The sequence below is a fragment of the Hibiscus syriacus genome, unplaced genomic scaffold, assembly GCF_006381635.1.
Source record: "Hibiscus syriacus cultivar Baekdansim isolate YM2019G1 unplaced genomic scaffold, ASM638163v2 tig00008276_pilon, whole genome shotgun sequence".
Classification (NCBI taxonomy): Eukaryota; Viridiplantae; Streptophyta; class Magnoliopsida; order Malvales; family Malvaceae; genus Hibiscus; species Hibiscus syriacus.
The window spans coordinates 3,013-17,167 of record NW_024062161.1 but is presented as its reverse complement, the minus strand read 5'-3'; the positions used below and the strand labels follow the sequence as shown (position 1 = coordinate 17,167).

At 37.4% G+C, this 14,155-nt stretch overlaps 1 protein-coding gene across 1 annotated transcript; it reads left to right on the top strand.

The window, feature by feature from the left end:
* The first annotated feature begins 3,278 nt into the window (after positions 1-3,278).
* On the top strand, positions 3,279-4,696 carry LOC120202177 (cingulin-like). Its single transcript, XM_039202648.1, has 2 exons — positions 3,279-4,025; positions 4,157-4,696. The coding sequence occupies exons 1-2, from the start codon at positions 3,279-3,281 to the stop codon at positions 4,694-4,696; spliced, it is 1,287 nt and encodes a 428-aa protein (XP_039058579.1).
* Positions 4,697-14,155: the final 9,459 nt, after the last annotated feature.

Genomic DNA, 14,155 nt, shown 5'->3' with positions numbered 1-14,155 from the left:
ATATTTTATAGTTAAAAAAAATATGAAATAAGGTCTTTTGTGAGGAGAATCTATGGAAAAGTCTCCTAACTATAAAGGAACCACATTTTCAAGGATTGTTCGTACAAAATGACACATTTTCTCTTATAAAAATAATTATGATATTTTTATTCTATAAAATATATTATGAGCTATTTAATCTTTTGATCCACCGTATTTCTTATTTAAGTCGTTTTTTGAAATTGATACTTAAATAAATTAGAATAAATAAAAGGATCATGATTTAAATATATTTTCGAAGTTTGTAATTCCCAATATTTAAACAACATATAATCGTTTAGGTACCAAAATTTGGGTGTTGTGGAGGTGCTCACCCTTCCCCACACGTAACCGACTCCCGAACTCTTAAAAATGAATATTTGGTAAAACGCAGACCATTTTTGTCGTTGAAGGTTTCCAATCTACCTAACTTAAGGGTTGGTGGCGACTCCAAAATCAAATTATTTTCAAAATCGAATTTCATCGTTTTCCCCCCAAAACTAAATTTTTAAAGTCTAACGGATTCTCGCGGGAAACGTTATGACAACTTGGCCACTCCGCTGGGGAAGCTTAGAGAGTCAAGCCATAAACGATTATACATTGATTTTATTTTTGGGAATTACAAACTTAAATTGTATTTGATTTATGATCCTTATTTATTTTGAATTTCAACATTACATGCATTATTTTTATCTTTAACTAATTGATTTTTGATTTTAAGTGATTTTCAGATTTAAACAGTTTTTTTGGGACTTGTGAAAGAATTGTTTTTTGGTCATATGTTAAAGGTTTGTGAGTTTCTCCTCACAAACGACACGTGCATTTATATACCATAAGCTCACTTACGAGATTTGTCCCTTTTAAGTTTAGGTAAAAGCTTAGCCTACGTGAGATAATTTGTTTCTCCGTACGGGTTTTAGCAAGTAACCTTTGGGGTTCATATACCTTATGTTTAAGTGAGATAAATTGTTTCTCCGTATGGACATAAGGAAATGTATCCTCTCGAATTGAACTCGATCCGCTTGAGCCTGTAATGGGTCAAGATTGAGGGTTTGGCAGCTTAAGGAGGCACCAACAGGGACAATTCAAGTACATTTTTCTCATAGTGTCGAAACCATGCATATAGTGAGCTCTACGAACTCATCCCGATAAAATTCATTCAGAACCTCTGTCCATCAATAAGTACCCAAAATAAGTATACGTAAAGGAGAAACAACGCTAAACCTTCTTTCTTTCTTTACTCATAATATTTTATTTTCTGAATAAAGCATGTGAACTAGAAGAGCATGTGGGTAGGTGTTGCAATTACCTTTCAATAATATTTGCTTGATATTTGAATTCTTTTATACTGGCATATTTTCTGTGTTTAATGGTTTATTATTTGGCATTTTTTGCATGATCATCATAAATAAAAGAAAGGTGTTGATTAACTAAGTAATCATCATAGTAGAAGAGCGACCATTAAAATGGAAAAGAGTTTTCATAACAAGGAAGAACTCAATCCGGCTGTCCGAGTTTGGTTTGAAAAAACACAAAGGGCGAAAGGAGACAGTTTGCCTGGGTATTATGTATCACATATGTCCACAGATGTAAATGTCACTCTCAAGCAGAATAATCTACAAGAACGCATAGAGATTTGGGAGAGTTGGAAAGTAGCTACCGAAGAGAAGTTCCACAAGAAATATAGTGACATATCCTATCAACTCTATGTAAAGATAGATGAACCATTGCTTAAAGCTCTGGTCCGATTCTGGAACCATGCATACAACTGTTTCACTTTCAACAGACAAGATTTGACGCCGACAATAGAAGAGTATACAGCTCTATTTAACTTTGAGAGCCTTCAGGTGGATAGGATTTATTCTAGACCTCCAAAAGTCCAATCCTTTAAAAGTAAACTTGTAAAGATTACTAGTAGAGGCAGAAATTTGATAGTAGAGCACATCCAACAGAAAGGAGAAAGTGAATATTTTACGTGGCATTGTCTCAAGAAGGTGATACTCGAGCACATGGATGAAGATAAGAGATTGAACACGTTTGCTCTGGATGTATATGGTCTAGTGATATTCCCGAATACCTTGTTTCATGCGGAGGCTGCTGTTGCAGATTTCTTTGACAGATTGGAGAAAGACATAAATCCGGCACCAGCTATTTTGGCAGAGACCTTCCGATCCTTAAATAATTGTGTAGACTGGAGGGGGTCGATTTATAGGATGCGCCCAGCTACTCACTGTCTGGATTCTTAGCCACTTCTGGAAGGAAGAGAAAATATCTTATCATCGTTTCTCCACCATGTATTCGCCTTTGAAAGAATTTCTTAGCAAGGAGTGTCCAGAGGGGTTACCAAGGAGAAGATGGATATCAACTTTCAGTAATCTACAAGATTGAGACATCGCTTGGTGTGTTCATTGGCTAGGATATACTAGCATTTTATTCAGATGTGGAGATCTTGATCATGTTTTGTTGCTGTGATTATGAGGAGGAGTCAACTATGCCCCGTGATGGTTCTCAGACAGTATAGGGCATGCCAATTTATCCCAGTTACGAGTGGTTTAAATAAGTCTGAAATCACATACCATGGAGACCACTACAAGAAGAGAGCACGTGATTTATCTCTTGCCTGGAAAAGAACCTTTCGAACAAAAGTTGTGGCCGAGGATGTTATGTACACTCCAAATTATTAGGCTTGGAGGTTTGCAAGAAGAAACGAAAATGTCCATTTTCCAAATCAAGGAGAAGTTATTCCTTGGGAAGAACATATTAGGGTGGTACCCTCACAAGCATAGATTCTCATTGCTGAATTTGAAACTGAAAATAATAAATGGGACAAGGCAATGGAAGATGTCAAACAAGAGAATTTCATGTTAGATCTTGATAGAGGTCTCCATGCCAAACAATGTGAGTTGTTGAAGAAAGATAAAGAGAAAGTTAATCTTGAACTGGCTGGCCTGAAAAGAGATTGTTGCAACTTACAAAAGGTAAAGAAAATATATAGATCTAGCAAGACATCACAACAGTGGGCTAAAGAGTTAGCAATTGAGAAGCGACGTGTTCAAAGTCTAGAGGCCAAGAACAAACACCAACTTAGGAGAATTGAAGCCGACAAGAAATTACGGGACAAATACAAAGCTGAAAAAAGAGAAGCGACTAAGCAACTTAAGATTGAAAGTCGTAGAGCTGAGAAATAGAAAGATGAGAAAGAAACTAGCTTGAAGGAGTGGGAAGCAGAAAAACATCGAGTTTTTGGTTTGGAAACTGAAATGAATAGTATGCTGGAAGAACTCGAGGCTAGAGATCAGAGGATCCAAGAATTAGAGAAAGCAAGAGAGAAAAAAAAGATGAAGTATGGACTGAGAGACAGGGGTGGAATCGAATTCTCGAAAGAAAGTAGGCCGAAATTGGGTCATGGTTTGCAAAGATTCCAAATAAAGAACAGGCGAGTGGAACAATTAACCAAGGAAATAGAAGATCTACAAACCAGTTTTGAAGGAGAATTAAATCAGTCTCGGGATATGAATAGTGAACTTAAAGATCATGTTAAGCACCTTGAGGAGTCCTTACTTCAAGTTCAAGTACCACCCGGGTCGATGGACTTAAGGCTTTCTCGTGAGGAGAATAAATTTTTGCGAGAACAAGTCAGAGGACTAGAGAGTGAGCTTCAGCGCTCTCGAGTACACATCACCAACCTGGAAAGAAAAATCACTCGTATCAATGATGGGTGGAAGGATACGTATGAGCACCACCAGATGTTGGTTGAGGAACATGAGTGCATGATGGGTGAAGCAATAGCACAAATGAGCGAGGTGGCTCACTACACACAAGAGCTCGCCAAAAGAGCTGAAGTCATCCTACTTTGCACCAGTTTATCTTTCGAATATGGAGAGAAAGTTGTTGAGATCATGACTGAGGTCATGGAACTAAGTAAAATAGCCAAACCATATTTGCAGATTGATCTCTCTTGTAATGATGAAAAGTCTTTTGGAAGAATGAAACTTTTTCTAAGAATGGTTACTTTTGGAAATCGATACCTTTTGCATTTGCATTTTGCAATTTTACATTTGCATATTAATTTTCTAAACATCTCAAGTGCATAAAAAACAACCATAAAGATATTAATTTATGAACATTTATTTTGAAGAAAAATACCTTGAAAACTGATAAAAACCAGTCCGAAGCCACACATTCGCATAAAACCATAAACAAGACTAAGAAAATGGATGCTAAACTCGAGAAAATAGAAAAAGAACTTCAAGAAAAGCTCCTGAAGATGCAACAAGACTGGGAGGCTAAGATGAAGCAGTCACAAAAATTCGCCATTGACCATATAATACAAAGCCAATCTAACATGGTGAATGACATCGTGGCCAAATTACCTGGGCAGAGCGGCATGGAAGGGAAAGAACAAAATACTGCAGTAGCCGAGACTTCTGAATATGCACCAGTACAATCTAGTTCTAGATTGGTTATTTCATTTGAAAAGCTCACTGGGCATCCAACAGGTTCATCTGCTGCTAAAATTCAAATGGTTGTCACAAACCCTCAGAACAACCCGAACGAGTATAATATACCAGATCTTGATAAGATCGAGAAAATGAAGAATCAAGTGCCTGAGCATCTAAAGATTGGTGCAAGGATTTCTTTAAGGAGATGGGTGGGCAAGGGTCCCATGAAGAGATAGACGCGGTAGAGCTAAGTTTGGTACCCGGCTTGGTTTTACCACCTAAGTTTGAGATGAATGAGTTCGAGAAGTATGAAGGAAAGACATGTCCTAGTGCACATATAACAATGTTCTGTAGAAGGATGACCGACTTCGTTAGAGACGATAGTCTCTTGATACATTATTTTCAAGCAAGTCTGACAGGATCTACCGCAAGATGGTACAACCAACTGACCCAGGCTAAAATAAGGTCTTGGAAAGATCTAGCAATTGCCTTCAAAGAGCAATATCAATATATTACTGACATGATGCCAAATAGGGTTACCCTTCAAAAATATGGAGATGAAAAACAACGAGAGCTTCCGCCAATATGCGCAACGCTGGAGGGATATTGCTGCCCAGGTCCACCCCCCATTGGTTGAAAGATAGTTCATAACCATGTTCATTGATACACTAAAATCCCCTTATATTGATCATATGCTGGGGATAGCCACGAAAAGTTTCTCGGATATAGTTATGTGTGGGGAAATGATTGAGAGGGCATTGAAGAAAGGCCAAATTGTTGGTGGCCAAAACTCATTAAAGAAACCCTTTGTAAAGAAGAAGTAAAGACACCGTTAAAATGGGTGTATGAACAGATGACCATTGTGATAATGGCCATCAGATCCAAGATTGTCATGAATTCAAAAATATAATACAGAAGCTGATGGATGAGAAGGAAATGCAATTCTTTGAAGAAGAATCGACAAAGAATGAATGAGACATTCATTCCTCCGAAGACAATTCAAAAAAGATTGACACACAAAGATGAAAAAGCCAGTTTTGGTTATATCTAAGCCAAGCTACGAGGTGAACAAGGGGAAACGGTACCGAAAGTAGTGATAAAAACACCAGTACCATTTTCCTACAAAGACAACAGAAGTGTTCCATGGAGTTACACATGTCAAATTACCACTCCCAAGCACAAGGAATGCGAAGTTGATGAGGTTGGAGGTTTAACTAAAAGTGGCAGATGTTATGTTCGCCGAACAGAAAAGGCTAGAGCTGTTGTAATCAATGAGAATGAAGAAAAGATTAATAAACCTATTAAAATTGATGAGGCCCAAGAGTTTCTAAAATTTTTGAAGCACAGTGAATATAACATTGTGGAACAACTCACTCCTGCACGTATCTCAAAATTGTATCTTCTTATGTTCTCAGAGGTACACCGAAATACGTTGTTGAATGTATTGAATGAGACCTTCGTAGCCAAGGACATACCAGTAGAACGCTTAGATAGGTTGGTGGGCAACATCAATGCCGACAATTTTATCTATTTTAATGATGATGAAATACCCGAGGATGATAAGGGTAGATGTAAGGCACTACATATAATCGTTCACTGTAAAGGGGTTATCATATCTGGAGTCTTAATAGACAATGGATCAGTATTGAATGTCATGCCCTGGGTAACTTTGAATCGAATTCCAGTAGATACCTCACACATGAAAGTTTGTGGCAATACTGTTAGAGCATTTGATGGCACAGAAAGGAGCATCATGGGAAAGATCACAATCCCTTTGAGGGTAGGTCCTGTAACATTCGAGGTAGAATTCGTGGTCATGGATATTCACCCGAATTATAATTGCCTACTTGGAAGACCATGGATACATATGGCTGGAGCGGTTTCCTCTTCACTGCACCAGAAAATCAAATTTATCATTGAAGGGCCTTTTATAACCATCAAAGCTGAAGAGGGAATCATAGCCTCTATCACCACTGATATGCCATATATAGAGGTAAACGAAAGTGCACTCGAGTAGTCCTTCCAATCCCTGGAGTTCGTCAATGCCACCTTTGTCCCTGAAGGAAAGAAATTTACATCTCCCCAACTTTCAAAGAATACTAAGATGCAGTTGAAGGAAACTTTAGCCCGAGGAGCTATAGTTGGGAAATGATTGAGGAAGGAGCTGCAAGGAGTCACCAAGAGATTGAGCCCCATACCTAAGAGAAAATTTTTTGGGATAAGATACAAACCTACCTATCAAGACAGGGTTAAATATGCCTAGAAGCTCAGGGACAGAAAGAAGGCCAGAGCATATGGCCAAGATGCCTTCGGGGAACCTATCATCATACCACTCATCACTCAGACATTCACATATATGGGTTTTGTGATAAAGGCACTGGAAGTTCCATGGATTGAGGAAGGAGCTACTGAAGTTGAAACCCTGATGAAAGATCTCAGTATCAACGTTATATGACACTAGTGGGGAGTGCTCTCTGGCATTGATTCGTCCATGTCCTCCTGGATATGTTCTGAACAATTATACTGTTGAGGAGCTCCCTGTATTTTTCAAACAAATCTTAGAGTAATACATGATAACAACCTTGTTACTTTAGCCCGAAAGTAATAGGGATCCTTTGTTAGGGTGTACTATCTTTAATCCTTATTTTAATAAAATGATTCATTTTCTTTCATTCTTTCCATGGAAAACATGTATTCTGTCTTTATGATAGCCATTAGTCATTGAAAAAAATATTATTGTCTCTAGCCCAAACGTATTCATCTCCCTTTGCAGGTCTCCAGATATTAATTGCACGAATAATGACGTTTCTGAACCAAGAGTTGATTTTGAAAATGATATGTGTCTAGAGGAATCCGAGGGTTATAAGGATGATGAGGAATGCAAGTTAAATCCTGAACTTGTCAGCTTGATTGAGCAAGAAAGTAAGCATATTTTACCCCATCAAGAAAAGACTAAGATAGTAAATTTGGGGACTGAGGATGATAAGAAGGAGGTTAAGATTGGTACTTCATTCTCAGCAGAAATAAGATCGGATCTTATACATCTCTTGAATGAATTCAAAGATGTGTTTTCATGGTCTTATCAAGACATGCCAGGTTCGGATAATGACATTGTGGTACACAAGCTTCCAATAAAGGCATAATGCAAGCCAATTCAGCAAAAGCTTCGGAGAATGAGACCAGATATGTTGCTAAAAATAAAAGATGAGGTGAAGAAACAATTTGATGATGGATTCCTACAAGTGTCCAAATACCACGAATGGGTAGCAAATATTATGCCGGTTCCAAATAAGGATAGAAAGGTCCGAATGTGTGTTGACTACCGAGATCTTAATCGTGCAAGTCACATTTTCTTCTCATTTATGGATGGCTTCTCAGGATATAACCAAATCAAAATTAATCCGGACGATATGGAAAAAACCACATTTGTGACCATGTGAGGCACATTTTGCTATAAAGTGATGTCTTTCGGGCTAAAGAACGCAGGGGTAACCTATCAACGAGCCATGGTTACTTTGTTCCACGATATGATGCACAAAGAGATAAAAGTCTATTTGGATGATATGATTGCCAAATCACAAATTGAAGAAGAACATGTTCAAGTTCTCAAGAAGTTGTTCTTGAGATTAAGGAAATATCAGTTAAAACTTAATCCAGCCAAGTGCATATTTGGGGTCACTTCAGGGAAGTTGCTCGGGTTCGTGGTCAGTGAGAAAGGGATAGAAATAGATCCCGATAAAGTCAAGGCAATCCTAGAATTACCGCCCCCTAAAACACTAAAGGAGGTACGAGGATTCTTAGGGAGGTTAAATTATATCGCCAGGTTCATATCTCAGTTAACGGAGAAATATGATCCAATCTTCCATTTGTTGAAGAAAAAGAATCCAGGAACCTGGGACGATAAATGCCAGGAAGGTTTTGACAAAATCAAACATTATTTATCCAATGCTCCGGTCCTAGTTCCGCCCGTTCCTGATAGACCATTAATTATGTACTTGATCATTTTTAGAAATTCAATGGGATGTGTTCTAGAACAACATGATGAACAAGGAAAGAAAGAACGATCCATTTACTATTTAAGTAAAAAGTTCACTGACTGCGAGACCCGGTATTCTCACATCGAGAAGCTGTGTTATGCCATGGTTTGGACTACGAAAAAACTAAGGCAATATTTATTGTACCACACCACGTGGTTAATATCAAGATTGGATCCTTTGAAGTACATGATGAAATCAACAATCTTGAATGGGAGGATGGCGAGATGGCAAATGTTATTAGCAGAATTCGACCTGGTATATGTGAGCCAGAAAGCTGTGAAAAGTAGTGTCATTGCAGATTGTTTTGGCAAATAGGGCACTAGAAGACTATGAACCAGTAAAATTCGAATTCCCAAACAATGACTTAATGACCATATATACAATAGAAGAAGAGGAAGCTCCAAAAGATGAAACATGGAAGATGAATTTTGATGGTGCATCAAATGCTGTCGAGTATGGAATTGGGGCAGTATTAGTGTCACCCAAAGGAGATCACCATTCTTTCACCAGTCATCTCAGTTTTGAATGTACAAACAACATGGCTGAGTAAGAAGCCTGTATCATCGGGATCCGAGCTGCAATTGAACGCAAAATCAAAATCCTAGAAGTATTCAGAGATTTAGCCTTAGTTATCTATCAACTTTGCGGAGAATGGATGACTAGAGATTCCAAATTGCTAGAGTACAATAATCTAGTCATGGATTTGATAAAAAGATTTGAGGAGATTACTTTTAGTTATCTCCCGATAGAAGAAAACCAGATGGCTGATACTTTAGCCACACTATGTAACACCCCCAACCCGTATTCAACCCGGATACGAGTCAGAGATATTACATTGACTTTTAAAACACAACTCATTACAAATAATAGTAAAATACTTGAACTTATATTACAAAAAATACAATAATATACATATGGTAATATAAGTTTACCAAAATATTCAGAGCATACACAACTTAACTCTTTAATTACATGCCAACATCCATTTTCATAACAAAATGACCTACTGATTAAGTTACTTCTGATCTGATAGTTGCAGGAGTAATGTTATCCAGCTGCTTAACCTCGATCGTCTACTTTATCGGATCCTACGTGTGAAACACTCACACGCTAAGTTATCGGCTTAGTGAGGCAATATAATAATAATATCAATAAATATAAAGTAATTGCCAAAATGAGATGTGTTGCAATAATAAGATGTATGTAAACAATGCAATAACCAAAACCATGTTTCTTACACATATACTTATCAAATTCACATTCATAAGTTCGCCTTAGTAAGTTCATTAGCCCATGGTACCATATAGAGAACCTAAGGTATGTGAGTATTGTGAGGTTGTGTACTATGCTGTCACCACAGCTCATATAATTGCACCTAAGTGCCACGTAGAATTGCACCGGAGTGCCGCGTAGAATTGCACCGTAGTGCCATATAATAATGTCCATAAGGAACACATATCATTCCTTAAGAATCATATACATATGCCAAGGATCAAGTATGTTTCTCACCAGACCATACACATGTTCCAAAGAATACATATATGTCCCGAAAGACCACATATCATTCCTTAAGAATCATATACATATACCAAGGATCAAGTATGTGTCTCACCAGACCTCACACATGTTCCAAAGAATACATATATGTCCCAAAGGACCACATAGACCCTCTATCCTTGGCATGCCAACTATACCTATAGTTCTCATTTACATAACATGGGCTTTCACAATTTATCTAATTTATATCACGTAGACATATTATTTCCATAACTTTATCATATAACTTTTCTTTCATATTCATGTCCCATAATGCATATGGTATGGATTCATGTCATATATCATCATATGAACTACGATCATGTATCAAAATATTGAATCTAGACTTATCATAAGTCTAGAACTGAATAAAATACATATTCATGCTATGCATATGCACTCACCTAGATTTCTTTGCCTTTCCCTCGATTGATCCTACTTGTCGATGGTTCCGGAACTCGATTAGGCTCAATATCTATATAAGAAAAATTTTCAAGATGATTATCAGATGCCTAAGTCTTGAAATTAACCTCTAATAGCCTACCAATTTAAGGGATTGATAGTTTAGTCTCTCTTCTTTCTTTTCTTCTTTTTTTTTGGGGGGAATCGGTTCCCCCTGGGGGGTATCGATTCCCCTTTAGCATTCTAGAAATTCATATTCGTTTGAGGTGGGATCGATTCCCCTTGAATGGGTACCGATTCCCCTAGCCCAAAAATCCCATTTTGAGCTCGAAAATCACCTTATTTGAGTTCAAACCTTCCTATTTCACTCCCTTTAATATTCCTAACTTTAATACACATACTTAAACTTATTTCTACTCAATAATCACTTCTTTAACTCCAAATCTAGTCATTCCTATGTAATTGCAAAAAATATACTAGTTTTGCAACATGTTCAAATTCCTATTCTAACACTTCCTATCCCTTAATTAACTTGATGAAAAGTCAAATCTCACTTCCAATTCTTATTATGAACTCTAATCTAAGATTTCACTTTTCTACTTCATTTCTTTAATTCTTCATATACTTCTCATCTTGAGGTTTTAAAACAATTTAAACTTCCTTTAAGCTTAACTATTGCCTAATGGTCATGAATCAACCATAAATTCATCAAGAAATTCACTAACAATAGAATCTTACCTTAGCTTGGGTCTCACGTATGAAGAAGAAGAAAGAAGAAGAGGACTCTGGAAGCTTGTTTTTAATTTCCTATACTTCCACGTGGTTAATATAATACTAACCCTAAATAATTATATTACTATAAAAAAGACCATTTTTTCCTTCTAATCTTCCTTCTTTATAATTCAATCCTACACAAAACAACTCAAATAAGTCATTGAACTTTTCCATCATTCTACTTTAAATCACCAAATGCTGAAACTTTACAAATTAATCACTAACCCGGCATGGAGGATGTTACAAATCTCCATCCCTTAAGAAAATTCGTCCTCGAATTTTCAATAAGAAAAGATATGGGGATACTGATTCCTCATATCCTCCTCACTCTCCCATGTTGCTTCCTCTACTTTGTGATTCTTCCATAAAACTTTAACCAATGGGATAGTCTTGTTCCTCAATTGCTTAACCTCATGAGCTAAAATTTGAATCGGTTCTTCCTCATAAGTCAAATCCGGTTGTACCTCGATCTCTTCTGGGGTTACGATATGGGAGGGATCCGATCGATATCTCCGAAGCATTGAGACATGGAATACATTGTGAATCTTTTCCATTTCTGGTGGTAAAGTCAATTGGTATGCTACGGGTCCCACTCTTTTTACAATCTCATATGGTCCAATAAACCGGGGACTTAACTTTCCTTTCCGACCAAACCTAAACACATTCTTCTATGGAGATACCTTTAAAAATACTTTATCCCCAACTTCAAATTCAATCTCCTTTCTTTTAAGATCAGAATAGGACTTTTGTCGATCAGGGGCCACTTTGAGGTTATGCTGAATTTCTCGAACTTTCTATTCTACATCTTGAATTAAATCCGGACCAAGAACACTTCGATCTTTGAGTTCATACCAATTTAATAGAGTACGACATTTTCTTCCATATAATGCTTCATATGGGGCCATCTTTATACTAGACTGATAACTATTGTTGTAAGCGAACTCTGCCAGCGGTAAATACTTTTCCCATGATCCTTTGAATTCCATTACGCATGCTCTCAACATATCTTCCAATATCTGAATAGTTCTCTCTGATTTCCCGTTAGTCTAAGGATGAAAAGCCATACTAAAGTTTAAACGAGTCCCCAACGCTCATTTCAAAGATTTCCAGAATCTAGAAGTGAATCGAGGGTCTCGATCAGAGACTATGGAAACAAGCACTCTATGCAATCTAATAACTTCTCTAATATACAGCTCTGCATACTTTTCCATAGAGAAATCCGTTCTAATTGGAAGGAAATACACTGACTTAGTTAATCGATCAATAATTACCCAGATTGATTCTCTTTTGTTCGGAGTCAATGGTAACCCCGAAACAAAATCCATTGTAACATTTTCCCATTTCCATTGAGGAATAAAAAGCGGTTGCAATAATCCTGACGGAACTTGATGCTCAGCTTTGACTTGTTGACATATCAAACACTTAGACACAAATTCGGTGATGCTTCGTTTCATCCCTGACCACCAAAATCGATCCTTTAAATCCATATACATCTTGGTTCCACCCGGGTGCATCGTTAACGGACTGCAATGAGCCTCTGTTAATATTTATTTCTTCAGGTCGTCATTATCGGGTATTACAATTCTTCCTTTACAATATAGATTTCCATCTTACTTAATCTCAAAGTCTTTAATCTCTTTGCTCTTTACTTGCTCAATTCTTTTCAAACACGTTTCATCTTTAATTTGTAATTCTCCTATTCGTTCCAACCATGCTGGTTTAAGGGTTAACTCTGCACAAAGACCACCGTCTCCCGTTAAAGATAATCTTGCATCCATAGCTCGTAAAGCTGCAAACGTCTTTCTACTCAAAGCATCTGCTACCACGTTAGCCTTTCCGGGATGATAGTCAATTATCACATCATAATCTTTTAAGAACTCTACCCATCTACGTTGCCTCAAATTCAACTCTTTTTGAGTCATCATGTACTTCAGGCTCTTATGATCCGTATATAAGTAACAACGCTCTCCATAAAGATAATGACGCCAAATCTTGAGAGCGAATACTACAGCAGCCATTTCTAAATCATGAGTAGGGTAATTCTCTTTTCATGTGGTTTCAACTGTCTCGATACATACGCTACCACCTTCCCTTCTTGCATTAATACACACCCCAACCCGTTATGGGATACGTCACTGCATACTACAAAATTCTTGCCAGATTCATGTTGAACCAATATCGGAGTTTCCGTCAAAATTCTCTTTAAAGCTTCAAAACTTTCTTGACATTCAGAAGTCCAAAAAAATGGTACATTCTTTCTCATCATCTTTGTTAAAGGCAACACTATCATCGAAAAATTCTTAACGAATCTTCGATAATGACCGGCAAGTCCAAGGAAACTCCGAACTTCAGATACATTCTTTGGAACTTCCCAGTCCATTATAGCTTTAACCTTATGAGGGTTTACTCTAATCCCAACTGCCGAGATCACATTCCCCAAGAAAATTACTTCGTTTAGCCAAAATTCATATTTGGACAATTTCGCATAGAGATTTTTATCCCTGAGAATTTGCAAAACTAGCCTCAGATGTGCGTTGTGCTCTTCAATGGACTTCGAGTAAACCAGTATGTCATCAATAAAGACAACAACAAACTGGTTCAAATAGGGCTGAAAAATCCTGTTCATGAGATCCATGAAAGCAGCTGGTGCATTCGTTACTCCGAATGGCATTACGATGAATTCATAATGACCATATCTCGTTCTGAAAGCCGTCTTCGGAATATCTTTCTCCTGAATCTTCAATTGATGATAACCCGAACATAGATCGATCTTCGAAAATACCCGAAGCTCCTTTTAGTTGATCAAACAAGTCATCAATGAGCGGAAGGGGATACTTGTTCTTGATGGTCACCTTATTAAGCTGTCGATAATCAATATAGAGACACATTGATCCATCATTCTTCTTAACAAATAACACCGGAGCTCCCCAAGGTGACACACTTGGT

Coding starts and splice junctions, on each gene's coding strand:
- LOC120202177 (XM_039202648.1), top strand. CDS start 3,279: ATGAATAGTATGCTGGAAGAACTCGAGGCTAGAGATCAGAGGATCCAA. Junction 4,026..4,156: donor TGAAACTTTTTCTAAGAATG/GTTACTTTTGGA, acceptor TTTATTTTGAAG/AAAAATACCTTGAAAACTGA.